Here is a 21,848-nt window from a genome sequence, read left to right as displayed (position 1 = left end):
GCCTTACAATGCCCTATAATGTGATCTGGTAATGTCTAGTAACCTCCTACAATATCTTACCACATAGTTTACTAACTTTAAGCAAGTCGCTCAGTATTCTAATGACCTTATAATAGCCTGGTATGCTACCCAGTATTTATTTGTAAGGTGTTATAATAGTCTGAAAGGTCACCTAGTATCAGTTTGTAGAAGTCTTACAACAACCTACAATGTCATCTACTAAATCCTAATATATTACCTAAAAACCATGAATAGTCTATTATATTCTCTACTGACTCCTAGTAGGCCATATAATAATGTCTAGCAAGCGTCCTACAATATTTTACTACACTGAGTAGTATGAGTTTATAAGAGTCTTACATTGGTCTATAAATTCATCTACGGACTCTTAATACATAATCATCACTACAAAAAGTGACCCTAGAAACTGTTACTAATGTGCCTACAAGACTCACTACAAAAAATGTTACCAATGTGCCTATAAGACTACAAAAAATGACCCTAGAAACTGTTACAAATGTGCCTATACGAACTACTACAAAAAGTGACGCTGTCATTTAATAATGTGTAGTAAGTATCCTACAATGTCCCACTATATATTGATAAGTTGTGTGGGTTGATCAGGGCTGTACTATTAGATAGTCTACAAAGTCGCCTACTGACTCTTAGTATATTGTCTAGTAATGTTCAGCAAGTCAATAACACCCTATTATACTAGCTGCTAATATATCCTATAGTATCAGTTTGTAATGAGCTTACAATAGTCGGAAATGTTACCTGGCATCACTTTGTAAGAATCTTCAGTGACCTTCAATAGTCTCTAGTAGTCTCTTGTAAGTGTTCTAGTAAACATGTTTACAATGACCCAACAATAGTCATCTAGTGTTACTTTGTAAGATACTAAAACAGTTCTAGTATACCATCTAGTACCAGTTGATAAGGGCCCTACAAAGTGAGATATTGACTCCCAGCCTGTTGTCTAGTAATGTTTAGACTATAGGCACTGCGCGGCAAGGAACGGCAACAGCCACCATCTGAGTCTCAACACACGGTGAGTTTAGAAATCTTGTCGATGCGCAATGTCCATCAACAAGATCTCTAAACTCAGCTGTGTGTTCAAAGTCAGCCTACCGCATTTGGACAAGATTTTTGGACCCAGCCCATGATGTCCAACTTGCATGGCTTGTAGCTCACTCAATTCTACTCGGATTTTATGAACCAGGTAGGCATTCTGACCTGTTTTTTGAGCTTAACCAGATGATATCACTTTCAGAACACCGGAATCACTTCCTGCAGTGTTACAATCCATTTTGTCTTAAAGCACTTGTTTCCACACAGCTTGCCAAACTTGCCAGGCTTGTAGTTCACTCAATTCTGCTCGGATTTGGATGAACTAAGTGACTATTCTGACCGGAGTTTAAAGCTTAATCTGATTGTATTACTTCGAGTACATCAGAGTCACTTGCTGAAGCACTACAATTCATTTTCTCAGTTTTCTCTCACTTCTGCTTGTTTCTTTAAGGAAAAACAATGTGCACTGCATCTAAAAAATGAGACACGCTATCTAGCATGTTCAGGTGCATTTTAGAGTCATTCACAAATTTTTTTGACATTTATCCAATTTTCCTGCACTTCACACTGAGCATTCTAATACAAAACTGAGATATTTCAGCCAGTTTTACTCAGATTTACTTGGTTTAAGAGAGCATTATGCTCTATTTCCTTCACAGATTTCAATGGTGCTGCTTTTTATGTGTTGAAATTAGTATGTGCTTTTATAATTTCACTGACTATGATGCATTGGTCCTCTGTGGCTGCTGTGGCTGCTGTGGCACTTATATTGATTACTATTTGTGCAAGTTGTGTTGATTTTCACTACAATCACTTTGAAAGACCGACTGTATGCAAGCTGTACAGTAAGAACAGGCACTACAAAGTTTATAGTTAAACCCTAGACCTAACCCGGGACTAGATGCAGCCCATGCATACAAATTTGTATTGAAAAGTCATTCTCATGCATAGGGGCTGTTTCATTACGATTCCTGAGGTACGAAGGAATCATTCTTTATGGGATAGGGCTTCCGCCAGATCTTGAGGGACAGATGAAACAACCCCTATGCGTGAGAATGACTTTTCAATACAAATTTGTATGCATGAGCTATATACCAGTTATTGAATAATATTATAGACCATTAAAATGCTCTCATTTAAAAAGCACTAGGATTTTCTTGTAACTTTTTTGTATAGATATATAAATGACATGCTGGACTATTGCAAAAGTGTTACTAAATACTTCTAAGTTACGATTCCTGAGGTACTAAGGAATCATTCTTTATGGGATAGAGCTTCCGCCAAAATTCTGAGGGACAGATGAAACGGCCCCTATGCGTGAGAACGACTTTTCAATACAAATTTGTATGCATGGGCTGCACCTAGTCCTGGGTTAGGTCTAGGGTTTAAATACAAATTTTGTAGTGCCTGTTGTTACTGTACTACAGCTTGCATACGGTCGGTCTTTCAAAGTGATTGTAGTAGAAACCAACGCGACTTGCACAAATAATCTACAACAACAGTGCCACATTTCCTCCTCTCCATCGTTGCAGAACCATTCATGTCTCCCATCCTAGCTCTTCTGGTTAATTGTCAGTAGTTCATTTAATGGAACAGACAATTATGTTATTCACCTCCGAGAAGCTTAATCAATGTGTCTTGTAGCATGATCTTCCTGTATCGTTCATGAGAAATTGACTTTGGCTTTGGTTTCTTTGCCTCCATATCTCTAGGTTTCTGCTTAGTATAAGTCATATTCATACTATTGCATGCACTCACAATACAATCTCAACACATTGTCTTCTATTTCTCCGGTCTACAGTCCACATTGAAGTACTTGTATTCCTCTGCCCATTCTCAATCGACTGAAATCCTTCTTTGATTGTCAGCTCTCCATCAGTTTCGAGTCTTCTTCCATATATATGCCGTTTATCTGAGTCATCCATCTCCCAATACCAGAACATCTCGTACTCATTCAGCTCTCCATGACAAAATTATAACTCGCGTAAGGTCGGTAGTTCTCTGAACCATGTCGTGATAGTAGTCTCTTCGTGTTGCGACATCACATCGAAGTATTGCTGACCACTGTCAATTCCAGTGAGTTCCACAGGTGGTGTGAAGGCGAGCATCGGTGTGTCGAGATGAAATGTATGCAGGCAAGGTAGGCGGGCAAGAAGCTGTAAAAAATGGGATTGATACCATGGCATTTCTTTTCTCTGTATGCCATTTAGTTGCAGAATTCTTAGACTGGATAAAATGCTTACTTGCACTCATGCCAACAAAGAATCCTCATTATGATATAGATGGAGTTGCTTGAGTGTACTTCTCTCATCCTTCCACCATGCAGTTATGCGTTCGAGCTGGTTTGTGCACACCTGATAGCTGATAGTGTACTTTTAAGCTCGTCAAGGAGATTATAAGGGGTATAGCTGCCTTGGCCAATATTTGTATTTGCAATACATTGTAGTCGAGGCAGTGCCGTAGATCCAATTCAGAAATGTTCAGAAATGTCAGGTGGTTTTTGTTTGGGTCATTGCTGAGATAGCATTTGCAGAAGGACTTCTCATACTTGATAATTGCTCGAAAGAGAGCAATAAGCTGATCCTCTATATCGATAATGATTGTCGTTGGAGAAAAGGGAGGAATGACTGTAGCATCGAGCCAACATTTGCTCGTGAGTCGCAGCTTTTGCTGCCACATCCTGACCTCTGTCTTCTTTGCCTCTGTCTCAGCCTCCTTGACTGTAAGAACCTTCTCTATGTTGCAGGTCAAGTGTGACCAGTCCGATATGACCTTCTTGCATATTAGAATGCTGACTTCATTTGGAAGGGCTGGAATGATTCAATCTGGAGGTGCTGACATGGGATTTAAAAACATATAGTTCTCTGTCAAACAATAGTTTACACATGTTAGATTACAAATCATTACGGGACTGGTACGCTAAATATGTCAGAATCGTATGGGGGATTGTGCACTAGCTCTACGACCTCGTTCACCGCGAAAAGATCTTATATATGTTCATTTAGCATCTGTTTATATTATATGCCACAATGGTATTCTTACCAACTTCCTTGGGGAGACGCTCGTGATACAGTGCATTGAGATTGATTCTTGTGTTGCCGACTTCAGCAATAAACTTGAAATATTGTCCAGCGATAACTTCCTCCTTCTACAAATATGTGAATATCTGGATGAATGCTCGAGAGACAACTAAACAAACATTTTCATCTTTCTCAAGATTTAATATCATTCGTGTTGTATCTGGTGTAGTGACGATGGCAATGTTCTGACTCACCTGTGTAATATAACCTCATATTATTATATCTGAGTAGAGTAAAGCTTACTGCATTTATCATACAGGTGAGCTTGACCTTTCTTCCCTCAGGATATAGATGAGCATAAAGGCGGAGGATTGTTCCATTAATGCAAGGTGTAAAATGGTCTGAGTTCATGATGGTTGTGTTTTTCACGTCAAGCAATGACTCCACCTCCTTATAATATGTCTAAAAATATAATTTTGTAATATTTGTAATGTGCTCCTAGGAGAAAATTGTTTTAAGCATCATTCACGCTTCTACTTGTGTATCCTAGCCTGTGACTGGTTAATGCTCACTGTAATGCATCTTTGAGTTGTAGTTTGATTGTACTATATATATTCAATGTGTTATGTCATGTTCTGTATCATAGTAGTCGCACATTACATATTATTTAAATATATGAATTTGTAAACTGTTTGTTTTTTTGGAGGCAAAAGGTGACAGGTTATATTTTCTATACTATGGTCAAATAGTCTACACTGTACAAATAGTATTGTAACTGATGTTTCAACTGGCTGTGTCCATTGGTAGGTGCACTTCAGGGTACCCTTCCGACCTAGCTCTTAGCTTCAACATAATCTATATTGTGTAGTGGCTAAGAGCCTCTCAGGTGTCAGACAGACCATGGTACCAATACATGTCCCAGGGCATTATATGGGATTACCCAGGGCAAAGGCAGGGCAAAGGCAGGTCCAATGGCACAATTATCATATGGGATGTCCTATAGTACTAGGGCATTGATATTTATATCCCAGTATTACTGGTTGTCCCATGGTGCCAGGGGTACATAGAGATGTCCCACTATTAGTAAAAGATGTATTTTCAGGCTATTGTATGGTAGTTTTTTATACTTTGTTCTACAATCATATTGTATAAGCTCTAATTATAAAAACAGTGACTAGAATACTGTAAATAAGTGTCTTATTTGCATTTTATATATGGTGAAATATTTATAGAAAGCAGGATATCCCATATTAAGTATTGTGTATACATTTATAATGTTATAAAGACTATATTACTATTGGTAGCATGTACAACAACTTCATTACCTCATATAACAACTAAGACAGGTCAAACAACAATGTTTATTCTCGTGTTTTAAAATCAATTTTACTTTTTCTGACATAATGTTCAGACTAACATGATATAATCTTTGGCATATAGTATGCATCATAGCTATACTACAACTTTCACCAAGTGTCTCAAGAAATAGAACTACTCAGTCTACTAATATACTAGCAAAGGAGATATATTCTTGTCATGTCTCCTATCATATACTGTATTTGAACGAAAAAAGAAAGGCATTTGACCTAAGACTTCAGTCAAGTTACACTCAGAAATGCATTCACTGAATGACACCTTTGTATTATGGGATGTCCCTTTATGTGATGGGATATCCCTTGTAAGGACCTGTCACTCTTAAACCTTAGTAATTCAACTGTTAGTATAAATCTCTAGATAATTATAGTAGTTAAATAGAAACTTCAGGCTAAAGAAGAGACTAAATATCTGTGAATCTTAAAATAACATCTTAGGATGTCCTTAAAATGGGAGATACCACCTTATATAATATGCAAATAAAGTGCTTGTTTATATCACTATAGTCACTGTTTTTATAATTAAGGGTTAGATAATATGATAGTGGAATAAAGTATAAAAAACCTACCATACAATAGCCTGAAAATACATCTTTTACTAATAGTGGGACATCTCTATGTACCCCTGGCACCATGGGACAACCAGTAATACTGGGATATAAATATCAATGCCCTAGTACTATAGGACATCCCATATGATAATTGTGCCATTGGACCTGCCTTTGCCCTGCCTTTGCCCTGGGTAATCCCATATAATGCCCTGGGACATGTATTGGTACCATGGTCTGTCTGACACCTGAGAGGCTCTTAGCCACTACACAATATAGATTATGTTGAAGCTAAGAGCTAGGTCGAAAGGGTACCCTGAAGTGGGTAGGTGTCACATCGGGCGACAATGCCGGGCACCCTGCGCGTTGGACGGCAGAGGGCGGGGGAGAGCTGGGGGAGCACTTCGAGGCAGTGGCGGGTGCCACATGGCATCGTGTGACGACGATGATGAATGGAGGCCCCGCACTTGATGCAGGGGCCTCCGTCATGGCCTCTGGCACGTCCTAGTGTCAGGCCTGGTCGCTGTTCTGTGCCAGAGGGCGGGGGAGAGCTGGGGGAGCACTTCGGGGCAGTGGCGGGTGCCACGTGGTGTCGTGCGATGAGGATGACGAACGGAGGCCCCACACTTGATGCAGAGGCCTCCGTCATGGCCTCTGGCACGTCCTCATGCCGAGCTTGGTCGCCATTCCATGCCAGAGAGCGGGGGAGAGCTGGGGGAAGAATTTGCAGAGGTGGTGGGTGCCGCGTCACGTCGTGTGACGACGAGGATGAATGGAGGCCCCGTACTTGATGCGGGGGCCTCTGTCGTGTCCTCTGGCACATCCTCGTGCCGCACCACGTGCATTGGATGGCAGAGGGCGGGGGAGAGCCGGGGTACTTGGGGGTGGTGGCGGGTGCCACATGGCGTCACGCAACAACAAGGATGAACGGAGGCCCCACACTTGATGCAGGGGCCTCCATCATGGCCTCTGGCACGTCCTAGTGCCGGGCCTGGTCGCTGTTCTGTGCCAGAGGGTGGGGGAGAGCCGGGGGAGCACTTCGGGGTGGTGGCGGGTGCCACGTGGTGTCGCGCGACGACGAGGACAGACGGAGTCCCCGCATTTGATGCAGGGGCTTCATTCAGATGTTCTGGCATGTCTTCGTGCTGGGCGCATCGTCTGTTCCAGTGCAGAGGGCGGAGGTGAGCCTGGGGAAGGCCAGGAGGAGGTGGTGGGTGTCACCCGTCGCGCGACAACGAGGACGAACGGAGCCCCCGCGTTTGATGCGGGGGCTTCGTTCAGGTGTTCTGGCACATCCTCGTGCTGGGCATCCTGCGCGTCAGACAGCAGAGGACGGAGGAGAGCCGGGGGAAGGCCAAGAGGAGGTGGTGGGTGTCGCATCCCATCGAGCAACAATGACGATGAACGGAGCCCCCGTGTTTGACACGGGGGCTTCATTCAGGTGTTCTGGCACTTTCCCGTGCTGGGTGTGTCATCCGTTCCAATGCAGAGGGTGGAGGTGAGCCGGGGGAAGGCCAGTGGGAGCTGGTGGGTGTCGTGTCGTGTCGCACGATGACGACGATGAACGGATCCTCTGCACTTGATGCGGGTGTATCGTTCGTGTTTATCGGGGCGTCCTGTTGTCCGGCACAGCGGGGGGTCAACGGTCAAGGGTGAGCGAGGGAGGACGAAGCAGATAATATGAAGGACTTGAAGACTTGCAGACCAGACCGTGCCGGTGGCGTCGCGGGCTGAGTCCGAAAATATTAACCCAATGGAGGTTGGCTGAGTCTCAACCTACGGCTGAGCTTAGATATCTTGTCGATGGACCTCGCCCATCGACAAGATATCTAAACTCACCGTGTGTTGAGACTCCGCCGGTGGCTGTGGGTTTCTTGCCGAGCGGTGGCCATCCTCCGTGCATCGACTCTCTTTGCTCCTGTCCATACAAAGTCTTGCTGCTGGTCTTCTTGTCTTGATACTTCCTACTTGCTTCTGTGGCAACCACCTGAAGACTTTGGAAGTTCCTTCTACTCAATATTGTGAGTGCTAGCTTGACTTGAACTTACTGATTTTCTTACAGCTTGCAGATACAAATGGCGGAGAATTTACCTGTGCCAAACCCTCCTGGGGAGTTGTTTCCTATCAGAAACCGACACCCTCTCCTTGGGCAGATGTATATAGTTCGAAATCACCCCCTTGCACCTTTCCCGGATGGTCGAACCTTTGTGTATCTTCAAGATACTCAACCAGAAGCAATGCAAAAGTTATGGGATCACTGTAGGGATACTCCACTTCCAGAGGGAAAGGAAGAGGAGGCCGATGATGCTGGTGAGTTGATATTTCCTATACATTTATATCGTATTCAGACCGCCTTCAAGGTTTCTTTTGTTTGCAAGAGGGCGATATGGTGTTTGCTAGAGATATGTTTGGGAGCGGGAGGATGGAGGATGATGTTATACAGTATTGGTGGTCTCCTAAGTGAGTACTCTTCTGAATATGAACTTGAACATTTAGAATTGACGATATTGTAGAGATCAACTTCCCTTGGAAGAAAGATCCGCATTTACAGATGCACGTGCCTTGGGTCTTGGATCGCGTGAGCTTCGGACCGCATCCAAGCCAGAATTGGTGGATGGATCTTGGACGGGTGGTGTTGCATGGGAAAGGGATACTCAGGCAAAGCCTATCAGTGGCTCTGCTCGTTGCTACACTCTGAGGCAGTCATACGAGAGTCAGAAGAATCTTAGCGCTCCTGTGCCAGGTGCTAAGATATTTGAAGAGTGTGTAAATGAACATCAGAAGATGTGTAAGACTATAATTCAGGTGCTAACAGTTTTTTTATTTTGTCTGAGTCGTTTGTTCATATTATATTCATAGGCTTCTTCTCACCTTGCAATGAGCGCATTCAAGCATGCTCCTCCTTATCTCAAGCAGGCATTGAAGTGTCAAGCTGATGTTACGAACTTGCCACCGCTTGGTCATAGCGGTAACTATGCATTTCCGATGCAGCAGATTAATATATCTGCAACAAAGCCTTCTAACACGTTGGCCAGTGCGTTGTATACTATTGAGTTTTCTATTGTTATTTATTTACATTTCGCTTGTAGTCGCACATTTCAAAGGAGACCTAGGCAAGTTTGCTGGCAAGCATATAGATCATCAAGATGCCCCTGAAGGGGTTACTTGCATGCATAGTCATTCTGACCTGGACGAAGATGATCATCCCGGACTTTTCTATCTTCCCGAGATTGGCGCTTATATGGTTATGAGAGGCATGATTTCAGTTTGCTTCTCTGGTCTACGCTTTCATGGCGGCACTCCTCCTACTTCACCTTCTGATCGTGAACCATCGCCTTATTCCTATCGTATAGTCGTGGTCAACTATCCACCAAGCGCTCTGATCAATGCAGATGGTTTGGTCGGTTTTACGTCTATGCCCAACGGTTCTTTACTGTCTCTTCGTCCAGAGATGAGGGATCTCATGTGAGTTTTCCTTTTATTGTTATGTCTGAACTCAGTTAATATTGCCATTTGTTTGAAGCTACAATAATCCTTCTGCCTTTACGTTTAGCAATCACGGCAATTGGGGCACAGATGGACTTGCTCTCACAGAACATTGTGCAATGTTCAATTGGTATGCGAGAGCCATGGCTCAATTCTCTGCCTATCTCTTGCGTGGTCTACCCTCTAGTCTGGCAGCAGATTTCTACAAAGCTTGACTGCAGTCGTGGATGGAGAGCGAATAACTCCTGATCCTTGGGAGTTGGGACCTAGTTCTACAATATTTTCTGACGAGTTCCAGGCTACACGTGCTCATGCTCTGATCTATGGACTGAGCATAACAAGAAAATGTCTCGCTTCATTCCATATCTTGCACGTAAAACTAATATTGTGGCCAACGATACTCAGACGGAGTCAGACTCGGATGGCGAGTCAGATACAGAACTTCATGGCAGACGTGGTATGTATTATACTTGTCTGTATAAGATCTTAAATTGATTTTGAGCCTTGTTATTCTAGCAGACAAGAAGGGCAAGGGTAAAGGCAAGGGCAAAGGCAGGAGCAAGGGCAAGGCAAAGGGCAAAGGGAAAGGATCTGCGAGCAACAAATGGTCTGTCCAGCAACTTGCCGGTTCAGATGTGGATATGTTTGCAGAGTTGCCGGAATGTCAAAAGTGTAAGTATTTGTTGTTTTTTTTTGTCGTCATCTCATTAATTTTGAACATAGGTCGTCAAATCCAGCGCATTGGTATGTTTTCTATTCTCCTTTGTTACTATATGTATTCACCTTCCATTAGATCAAGGGCCTTATGCAACCAGTTTGAAATTGCAACGTCAGCCAGAAGTGCGCTTCACTAGGAAACATAAAAGTTCGTGGAAATCCACTTTCAGTTCTCTGCTCGAACACAACACCCATATGAACTTGTGGGGAGTAGGCCATTGCATTGCATGGCAGGAACGATTCCTGAGGTCCTGTGTTTCTGCCTTTTTCTCATTATTTAATCATTCCTACATGCATTAATTATTTTATTACTTCTTAGTAGTTGATCACTTGTGCAGAGTAGTCCATTGCATTGCATAGCATGTTGTATATTTATTCAGTATCTATTTGAAGGTTTCACCATTTGTATTCACTTAAAACAGTCACTTTAGGTAAAAATATACTAAAATTTTATATTATACTAATAAGTATAAAGAACTCAAGTCTTTCTTGTATAATTTTTGAAGCTCTGAAACTCTGTTTTTACTTTAACTACATTTATATAAAAATTCATTTTATACAGATATTAAAAAGAAATAAAATATTAGAATGTCTAATATTTGGATACTCTAAGTATCATTAATAACTGCATTACAATATTTTAGTATCCTATTCATCTGACATTTTACTTACAAATATTTGGTAATAGTACTACAATAGTCCAGCATGCCATTTATATGTCTATACCAAAAAGTTATAAGAAAATGCGAGTGCTTTTTAAATGAAAACATTGTAATAGTTTGTAATATTATTTAATAACTGGTATATTGACTAGTATAATATAGTAAGCTTCTAATAATATTATACTCTTGACTTACTTATAAGATGTCATCTGATTATAGTTTATAAAAATCTTATAATAGTATATAAGAACATGCAACACACTTTACAACAATAATATGTTATGTTATCACATGAGTCTTCCACATCTGCTATGTTGCCTACCAACCTTTTGCATGCCATTTAATATTTGTTGACAATATAGTATAATGTAGATAATAATTTATTTGTAGTTGCCTGATCATAGTCTAACATATTGCTAAGTATCTTAGAGTAGAATTATCTAAAACATAGCTTTAAAATGATCTTAATTTGTCCTTTTATATAAGAATGTTACTAAAAATTGTTAGTACACCTCTCATAAAAATCACCTTTAAAATTGCTTAAAAATGATACTACTATGTTGTTCTGCAAAAAGTATACAAAAACATTACTAAAAAGTGACCAGTATGCATTCTAAAAGACTGAGCTAAAAAATGGCTTCAAAATGATATTATCATGTTATTTTATAAAGTTTATACAAAAATATAACTAAAAAGCAACTAGTATGCATTCTAAAAGAATCCGCTGAGTTCAAAATGGTATTACTATGTCATTTTATATCAAGTCTATATAAAAACATAACTAAAAAGTGATTGGTATGCATTTTAAAAAAATCAGGTGAAAAATGACTTCAAAATGATATTACTATGTTGTTTGGCAAAAAGTACATAAAAACATCACTAAAAAGTGACTAGTATGCATTCTAAAAGATTCCGCTGAAAAATGGCTTCAAAATGATATTACTAGGTCATTTTATAAAATTTATATAAAAATATGACTAAAAAGTTATTAATATTCATTTTACTGACTTCTAATACATAAGATTCACTACAAAAAATGATCTTAGAAACTGTTACACATATGCCTACAAGAATCACCACAAGAAGTGTTATCAATACGCCTCTAAGCATCACTACAAAAAATGACCATAGAAACTGTTATAAATGCCCTTACAAAAAGCACTACAAAAAATGTTACCAAGGTCCCTATACAAACTACTACAAAAACATAATGCTACAAAGTGTTACAAATGTGTCTACAACAATGACTACAAAAAATGAGCCTAGAAACTGTTACACATGTGCCTATAAGAATCATTATAAAAAAGTTACCAACGTGCCTATAAGAATCACTACAAAAGATAACTCTAAAAACAGTTACTAATGTGCCTACAAGAATCACTACAAAAAATGACGCCAGAAAGAGTTACAAATGTGTCTATAAGAATCACTACAAAAACTGTAACCAACATGCGTATAAGAATCACTACAAAAAATGACCCTAGAAACTGTTACTAATGTGCCTAGAAGAATCACTACAAAAATTGTTACCAACATACTGATGAGAATCACTACAAAAACAACCCTAGAAACTGTGACTAATGTGCCTAGAAGAATCACTACAAAATTTGTTACCAATATGCTCATAAGAACCACTACAAAAAATAACTCTAGAAACTGTTACAAATGTGCCGACAAGAATCACTACAAAAAATATTACCAATGCACCTATGAGAACCACTACAAAAAGTAGCACTAGAAAGTATTACAAATGTGCCTACAACAATATTAAAATGTATACAAGAAATTGTTATTATATTCTCTACTCACTTCTAGCCATTTTATAATGTGTCCTACAATGTCCCAATATCTCTTGATAAGTTGTGTGGGTTGATAAGAACCATACTATTGAATAGCCTACAAAGTCACCTACTGACTCTTAGTCTATTATCCAGTAATGTTCAGCAAGTTAACAGTAGTCTATTACACTGAGTCCTAATATACTCTTTAGTATCAGTTTGTAATGAGCTTACAATAGTCTGAATATGTCACCTGATGTCACTTTGTAAGAATCATTAGTAACCTACAATAGTGTCTAGTAATCTCTCGTAAATGCCCTAGTATGCGAGTTTATAAGGGCCTTACAATAGTTAGATATGTCACCTAGTGTCAGCTTATATGATGCTTACAATAGTCTGGTATACCACCTAGTACAAGTTGGTGAGGGCCTTGCAGTAGCCTACAAAGTGATATATTGACTCCTAGCATGTTGTATAGTAATGTTTAGTAAGTCTCCTACAATGCCTTATTATACTGTTTATTGAATTCTAGTACACCCTCTAGTATCACTTTGTAAGGGCCTCATAATGTTCAGATATGTCATCTAGTTTGTGTTTGTAGAGGCCTTACAATAGTCTGAAATGCCACCTAGTATGAATTGTAAGGACCTTACAATGGTTTACAATATTGTCTAGTTACTTCTACAAGTCTACTATCATCAAAAGGTCATGCCATAATTTTCCTGGTATTTCTGCGATTTTTTTGCATTTTATTCTGCATGTTTGTCTTCAGCCACATGTCACATGGCCTACAGGTCACGTTTCCCGCCGTATAGAACGTTAAGCGCCCTAGAGCGCTTAACGTTTCATACGGGAAACGTGACTCGGGTCGCACGTGATACTACCGGCTTCAAGCACTTGTTACCACACTTGTAGCCAAACTTGCCAGGCCTGTAGTTCAGTCAATTCTGCTCGGATTTGGATGAACCAAGTGGCCATTCTGACCGGATTTTCAAGCTGAATCTGATGGTGTTACTTGTAGAACATCAAAATCACTTGCTGGAGTGCTACAATTTATTGTTTTAGTTTTCTCTCAATTCTGCTTGTTTCTTCAATGTGCACTGCATGTAAAAAATAAGGCGCCCTGTCTAGCATGTTCATGTGCATTTTAGAGTCATTCTCAAAATTTCCTGGCATTTCTACAATTTTTCTGCACTTCACACTGAGCATTCTAATCCAAAACTGACATATCTCAGCCAGTTTTACTCAGATTTACTTGGTTTAAGAGAGCATTATGCTCTATTTCCTTCACAGATTTCAATGGTACTGCTTTTTATGTGTTGGAATTAGCATGTGCTTCTATACTTTCACTGACTATGATGCATTGGTCCTTTGTGGCTGCTGTGGCACTTCTGTTGATTACTATTTGTGCAAGTCGCGTTGGTTTTCACTACAATCAGTTTGAAAGACCAACTGTACTCAAGTTGTAGGATGGTAACAACAGGGACTACAAAGTTTGTAGTTAAACCCTAGACCTAACCCAGGACTAGGTGCAGTTCTCACATACAAAATTGTATTGAAAAGTTGTTCCCACACCTTGGGGAAAAAGTGCGTGTCCTCCCAAAAGTTGGCGGAAGCCCTATCCCATAAAGAACGATTCCTTCGTACCTCAGGAATTGTAATATTGACTCTAACTCTGGTAATATGAAGGTGGATGGGGATAATGACATGCGCAGAAGCAGTCGCTTGTTGGGAAAGAAATGTACTAAATGTTTGTGATTATATATATTCTATACTCTGAACATTTCACTCAATTTAAATGTCTAGACAATCTCCCTGAGCCACTTGATGATGATGAAGGTGATGATGGTTATTGTCCGGACAACGATACTGAAGATGACATACCACTCTCACACACAAAGCCTTTGAGAAGAGCCAAAGTTGCTAAGGTCGACAAGGTTTCAGCCCTTCTACATGTGTTTTATGAGGAGTCTGAAGAGCACAGTGAACCTGCTGAAGAGTTAGAAGACTCTTCTCGTGTTATGCAAGGTATGAGTCTTTGCTGTATTTTGCTGTATATATTTGATTAAGAATTATTTTGCAGAGAATGAACAGCAAGACATTAAGTTAATTGAAGAGGTGTTTGCTGCAAATGATGGTGCTCCTGGTAATAACTACATATGTTTTATTTAATCAACTCTGACTTTATATGTCACACAGTGGCGCTGCAATATTTTCAGCAAAAGAACCTTAGTGCAACGAAACTCAAGCTATCACGCATTGTTGCTGAGGTTAAGATGCAGATGAAGCGACAGGATCCAAAGGCATTGCAGCAAGTGGCTACATTTCTTGCAAACTTCAATAATGGTCGTCAGCGTATGAGCGCTGGGTTTGCCTTGGATCTCTCTCGGATATGGTCACTATTGAACATGCTTACCAGAAAGCTCGATATTCGTGACTGGGATTTGATGCTATCTCATCAGCAGCTTATGTTATCAGCAGCAGCCGCTTGGTACTGGCTAGATCACAGTTGCATGGAGCATTGTGCCAAATTTCTTGCTTTCCATGTCAATACCAGTCTTCCTCCCACAGACTGGCTATCTGCTCTGACTATGGCAGTCTATACTCATCTCTCTACTGGCGACTCTGTGGATTTAAACCCAACATCATTCATTCCAGGTCTTGACAACATGCCTTCCTATCTATTATCCACCTTCCTGACATTTAAAGGCAAAAAGTTGCAAGTCCGTACGCTTCGATTGGTTTATATCATTGTACGCCAGTGGCTTTCTTATCCAAACAACACCTATCTCGCACAAGGGGCTTTTGTTTATCGCCTCGTCGACACCTTTCAAACTCAACGTATGCTTCTTTTGGAAGGTGTCTGGCATGCCTTCAGCTTCGTCAAGAAGGCCGTTCTTAATACCCCTTCGATGCGGCACAGTTCTATTCGTGTTAATATGCTGGATGGCTTTTTCAAGAAACTCCAAGAGTTGCCAATCCTGACGCCTCACAGTTCTGAATATAACACATTCAAGGACATCATTGGTGATGCAGAACGTTGCGTTACATCTCATCGCAAAACTAAACCTGCTCCCTCCAATCCTTCTCCCAATGTACACCCTGTCCCTATCGCATCATCTTCTACACCTTCAACCTATAGTCCAGAACTGCACCGTCTACTGAAGTTTGTCAAGGATCTTTTGCCGCTATGTCTGGAGACTTCGCCTTCCTCACCTACTTGTATTCAAGCGCACATTCTCAAAGACCTGGACAAATTTTTCCCTTTCCGCGAGCATGCACCTACAAAACTCAGCGTATCTGGCCCGAATGGTCCACTGCATCCAGATAATATTAACAAGCCTGGCGGCTTTGCCAGTGTACTGTGTTGGTGTGGAGTGACCTTTGGTTGCAAAGCTGCGGTTGAGAAGGAGGTCTTCTTTCCTGATCTTGAAGCCTTCCAGGCCATGTGTCGTTCTTGTCCATCAGATGATCCTAAGTTCCTTTGCAAGAAGACTGCCTATGGTTCAGCAATTGGTGGACGCGGGCCTGAGCATGCTCCTGCCTACTTTGCTGCAGAGAAGGAGTGGAAGAAGTTGTTTGACGATCCTTCTATGGTCGATGCCAATGGTCAGCTTGGATTCACCATATTTTATCAGTGGACCCAGTCCGTGAATCTGCCACAGATGGGGCCTCTTATAGGAATGCTTTTAGCTGGAGACCTATGTCATGCTGGCAAAGTTCGGATGCCTAGCGCTGAGGAGATGGGGACATTGGTGAGTGCAGTAAATAAGGGAGCAGTTTCTGGCTTGCAATATTGCTCATTGCTACCTGATACCTACTCTCGAGCGGAGGTTGTACAGGCCTTCAAAGTTGCCTACAACTTTTTGGACACCATGCTTTCTGAAGAGGAGAAGGTACTCATTACCTTTAATGTAATAATGGTGGAGCATTTACTTTGTAAAATTCAACGGTCAAGTAAATATATAGACGAGTAGAAAGTTCAAACTCTACCAATTCCATATACAGTTGATATTGCAGCGGCAGTTGGAGGAGCATTGTAAGAACTTCTTTACCCATCATTGCACATTGAAATAGCATCAGGACAAGCCCTAGTTTGTCCTTTTAGGTGAGTTCTTCATCTTTCAATTTTCGCTTTTTATCCTCACCCAAAGCTCTCTCTAGTGCCAATATCTGAGGCTGGATGGCAGATCTGACCCTTTGCCCATGTTTATACAATATGGTAGGTCAATATTGAGCCCTAGATCGTCCGGTATGCTGCTGTATTTATTCTTCTGACTTATTCTCTCTGGGTCACCTAGCTAAATCCAATTTATATTCTAGTGGTTCAACCAATGGCTGTACTTCAGAACGGTTTTTGGCCCATCATTGCACATTGAAATAGCATCAGGACAAGCCCTAGTTTGTCCTTTTAGGTGAGTTCTTCATCTTTCAATTTTCGCTTTTCATCCTCACCCAAAGCTCTCTCTAGTGCCAATATCTGAGGCTGGATGGCAGATCTGACCCTCTGCCCATGTTTATATAATAAGGTAAGTCAATCTTGAGCCTTGGATCATCCGGTACAATGTAAACGAGGCCCCCACTTTAATCTGCTAAATATACCTGTAGCACCCTAGATTAGACTACACCTGTATCTGTACAGTACATGTTAATTAATATGTGTCAGCCTTGCTTGCTTTGATACTTTAGCATAATTCACTTTTTTTCTTGTGGTTTCCATGTCTTGAGGATATATTTTGCGAACGACAACAAACCTTAAAAGTCAACCCAATTTAGTGACTTATAATCGCTGATCCACTCCTTTCTGCTACTGCCACCATAACTTTGTCTTCAGAGATTCTGTGTATGGTGCTTAAGGAGATGGTGATTCCTTGGTCTGATGTAGACCATGATACAAAATCTTGGCAGCTCTCCCTTCAAACCGTGGATCCCTTTTTCTATCGCGAGGTGACACCTCTGCCTGCAGCCATTCACATCACTAGTGCAGACTCTCTTCAGGAGCTCTTTCACGACATCATTACTTTCGAAATGACTTGCTGTCGCTGTTCCCTTGTGTATGGTGACATCATGAGCAATCAATGAACCCACCAAAACTTCCTTGACATCTATCTGCTCCAGATCGAGTGCGATCTCAGCATCATTGGTCAGGGCTTGGCACAGATGGCAGTTAGACTTATGGGTCGCCTTTCTGAGCTGAACTACATCATTGGGGACAGCCATGTCCTGTCGCAGGGGGATGTCATTGTAGATCACTTGATATCCTGGTGGCCAGAGAACCAATGTCCTCTCGAATGCTTTCGTTTGTATGACTACTGACGGTTCAGTGATTTTGTGAGTAGCATTATAAATACTATGACATTGACATTGCTAATACTTATTATAGAATGATATCACCCAGCTGATAGCACCAACTCCTTGGACAAATCCTCTTTTTCTCCACTTCAGGGTACCCTTCCGACCTAGCTCTTAGCTTCAACATAATCTATATTGTGTAGTGGCTAAGAGCCTCTCAGGTGTCAGACAGACCATGGTACCAATACATGTCCCAGGGCATTATATGGGATTACCCAGGGCAAAGGCAGGGCAAAGGCAGGTCCAATGGCACAATTATCATATGGGATGTCCTATAGTACTAGGGCATTGATATTTATATCCCAGTATTACTGGTTGTCCCATGGTGCCAGGGGTACATAGAGATGTCCCACTATTAGTAAAAGATGTATTTTCAGGCTATTGTATGGTAGTTTTTTATACTTTGTTCTACAATCATATTGTATAAGCTCTAATTATAAAAACAGTGACTAGAATACTGTAAATAAGTGTCTTATTTGCATTTTATATATGGTGAAATATTTATAGAAAGCAGGATATCCCATATTAAGTATTGTGTATACATTTATAATGTTATAAAGACTATATTACTATTGGTAGCATGTACAACAACTTCATTACCTCATATAACAACTAAGACAGGTCAAACAACAATGTTTATTCTCGTGTTTTAAAATCAATTTTACTTTTTCTGACATAATGTTCAGACTAACATGATATAATCTTTGGCATATAGTATGCATCATAGCTATACTACAACTTTCACCAAGTGTCTCAAGAAATAGAACTACTCAGTCTACTAATATACTAGCAAAGGAGATATATTCTTGTCATGTCTCCTATCATATACTGTATTTGAACGAAAAAAGAAAGGCATTTGACCTAAGACTTCAGTCAAGTTACACTCAGAAATGCATTCACTGAATGACACCTTTGTATTATGGGATGTCCCTTTATGTGATGGGATATCCCTTGTAAGGACCTGTCACTCTTAAACCTTAGTAATTCAACTGTTAGTATAAATCTCTAGATAATTATAGTAGTTAAATAGAAACTTCAGGCTAAAGAAGAGACTAAATATCTGTGAATCTTAAAATAACATCTTAGGATGTCCTTAAAATGGGAGATACCACCTTATATAATATGCAAATAAAGTGCTTGTTTATATCACTATAGTCACTGTTTTTATAATTAAGGGTTAGATAATATGATAGTGGAATAAAGTATAAAAAACCTACCATACAATAGCCTGAAAATACATCTTTTACTAATAGTGGGACATCTCTATGTACCCCTGGCACCATGGGACAACCAGTAATACTGGGATATAAATATCAATGCCCTAGTACTATAGGACATCCCATATGATAATTGTGCCATTGGACCTGCCTTTGCCCTGCCTTTGCCCTGGGTAATCCCATATAATGCCCTGGGACATGTATTGGTACCATGGTCTGTCTGACACCTGAGAGGCTCTTAGCCACTACACAATATAGATTATGTTGAAGCTAAGAGCTAGGTCGAAAGGGTACCCTGAAGTGTTTTTCTCGTCTGTCTTGCAAAATGTCATCATCTTCGAATGGTCGCCATCAACTCACGACTTTTTGCCTATCCCATTCCACCTCTGCCAGCCACCATTTCCGAACTCCCTGCCTTCTTTGCGACAGGTACTTTCAACTACGAAGGTCGAGAGCGCGATCTAGCATGTACATGGTACAATGCTATACCATCATTGCGACGAATCTTCCTATCCTATGCTGGCTGGGATCCACTCGATGTGTGGAGTTCAGATGGAGAGTCTCATGGGAGAGAAGTGTTGGTGCAGCGTACAATTGGTGAGAGGTTTGAAATTATAGAGGCTTTGGACTCTAGCCTGTACAAGGGGCATCAATATGATCCTCATTTCTTTGATGGACAAGATCACACAGAGGTGTATCCCTATCCTTACAATTTGGATTCACAGATGGAATGGTCTAAGGTAAACGTGCTTATAATCAGAAGATAATGTATGCTTGGAGGGTAGATATCGAACATGACTTTTTTCTTCTATCCTTCCTTCCCCTCTCCATTTTTCTCATGTACACAGAGATAAAGAGATAAATTACTACTCGAACATACTGTAGAATTGCAGTTGAATGTACAATATCATTGTTGACGCACATCGTCATGTGTTTAAGGAATTCAGTCGATCAGCACTTATATTTGTTTATTGTCTCTTTCATCATTTACCATGGGCAACTTTGCAACAATGCCACCAGAAATCTTGAAGCACATCACTTCAAGTTCTGAATGTATCAAAGACTGGTCACAGATTGAACACGGTTCAGCTGAACACCACTGGCATCTAGAACTCTGTCGTGTTTGTCGTTCATTCTTTCAAGGCTTTCTTAACCCTTTACCTTTGTCTGCAATCGATGTTCCGAATCTTGGACGTCTTCTCGATCTTTTTCAAACTATCGAGGATTATGAATGACAGCTTTGCAAATGCGCACTCAGCGGAGGACAATTTCAAACTCACTGCAACTTTCTTCGCATTTATCAGTTGGGTGTTCATATGGACGAGTTAGATAACAGTCTGGCTGTCCAACGTAGAGCTCGAGAGATCACTCCCTTTATGGGATACTTCAAAGAGCTCAACATTGCCATCTCCGATATGGCCTGCTCTGCGGTGATCACACGCTTTGCTCAGTGGTGGAATGTAGAAGGATCTGGAATTGAGAAGATCAGACTGATAGATCAGCAGAACTGGGAGTTGGATGAGGAAGAGGCGATGGTGCGTGGTCTTCTCATCTTTGTGGATCTTAGCTGATAAATTCAATAGAATATTGACATTCTGGATACTCATCGACCGTGGCATGATATTGAACAATTCACATTCGAGTTGTCGCTCTTTCCCCAGCTACGCGTTCTTATCATCGACACTCCATTCACCATTCAGCCACTATCGCTTACTCTTCCAAAGTCGGTTCGAGGTATCTAGCGCGCTATCAATCCAGATCGACATGCTGTTGCACAGGAAGAAAGGACAATCACCGACTATTTATTCCAGGAACTTCCACAGCTTCGACATTTACACATTGCTCATTCTGAGCTCAGTATATTTCATAACATCCCGGACCATGAGGGCTTCAATGGCTCTCAATTCACTGGACATCGTACGACCGATGGAATTGTCGAATATGAATGATGTGCAGTTGATGAAGACATTCGAGGTCATCAGATGGATCCAGATGAGCTGACGACTTGAGGTATGCCAGAGTATGAGTGTGACCCAGATGATGATCATTCTCCTGCTGCTTGGCCCTTTATGCAAAGTTTCTTTCCTGGGTTGGACGGATACTTCTATTGACTTACTGAGTTTCTTTCATTTTACAATGTTATCTCTGTCTCTTTTGTCGAATCATGTTGCTTACAATCTGTGATGATTTGTATATACTTGTAGGACAATTAAATAGGCTATACATTACTGAATGATGGTGAGTGAGCTATTCATGACTATGATAACCAAGCTAACAAATGTGAATTCTACTCAGAATTTGTGTCCATATTCTTCTCGCAATTCTCAATGCAAACATTTGATGCCTCCAATCATGGAGTCGTCTTCATGATAGCCTATCTTGCGCTTGACCCTTCGAATTGGCAATACAGGTGTGACCAGCGAGTTCATAATAACCTGGTTGCGATCCTGGAATATACGTACATTAGCATTTAATCTATCTGATCCATTTGATTACCTTCTTACTGACAGCACTTGACGATCCAGAATGCAGATCGATTGTAACTTGCTCAACATGAGCATGCGTCCCTTCGATATTGGCACAGTGCAAAAGGTAACCTGAAGCTCTACGAGTTGACCTTCCTG

At 40.8% G+C, this 21,848-nt stretch overlaps 3 protein-coding genes across 3 annotated transcripts; 2 read left to right on the top strand and 1 right to left on the bottom strand.

Annotated features, from left to right (window-relative positions):
* Positions 1 to 7,128: 7,128 nt before the first annotated feature.
* SCP_0802590 (hypothetical protein) lies at positions 7,129 to 7,449 on the bottom strand (the record flags this gene model as incomplete). Its single annotated transcript, XM_027760849.1, has 1 exon — positions 7,129 to 7,449. The coding sequence occupies one exon, from the start codon at positions 7,447 to 7,449 to the stop codon at positions 7,129 to 7,131; it is 321 nt and encodes a 106-aa protein (XP_027616650.1).
* An 800-nt stretch (positions 7,450 to 8,249) lies between these two features.
* SCP_0802580 (hypothetical protein) lies at positions 8,250 to 9,713 on the top strand (the record flags this gene model as incomplete). Its single annotated transcript, XM_027760848.1, has 6 exons — positions 8,250 to 8,322; positions 8,373 to 8,472; positions 8,526 to 8,817; positions 8,872 to 9,046; positions 9,102 to 9,477; positions 9,536 to 9,713. 6 exons carry the CDS (start codon positions 8,250 to 8,252, stop codon positions 9,711 to 9,713), a joined length of 1,194 nt encoding a protein of 397 aa, XP_027616649.1.
* A 130-nt stretch (positions 9,714 to 9,843) lies between these two features.
* Positions 9,844 to 21,173, top strand: SCP_0802570 (hypothetical protein; the record flags this gene model as incomplete). The annotated part of the gene is made up of 10 exons (XM_027760847.1): positions 9,844 to 9,955; positions 10,015 to 10,170; positions 10,222 to 10,242; positions 10,292 to 10,363; positions 14,462 to 14,683; positions 14,739 to 14,801; positions 14,855 to 16,410; positions 20,529 to 20,759; positions 20,808 to 20,951; positions 21,003 to 21,173. 10 exons carry the CDS (start codon positions 9,844 to 9,846, stop codon positions 21,171 to 21,173), a joined length of 2,748 nt encoding a protein of 915 aa, XP_027616648.1.
* Positions 21,174 to 21,848: the final 675 nt, after the last annotated feature.

Source organism: Sparassis crispa, assembly GCF_003851025.1.
Source record: "Sparassis crispa DNA, contig_000007F, whole genome shotgun sequence".
NCBI lineage: Eukaryota > Fungi > Basidiomycota > Agaricomycetes > Polyporales > Sparassidaceae > Sparassis > Sparassis crispa.
This window is presented reverse-complemented; position numbering and strand designations above follow the sequence as displayed.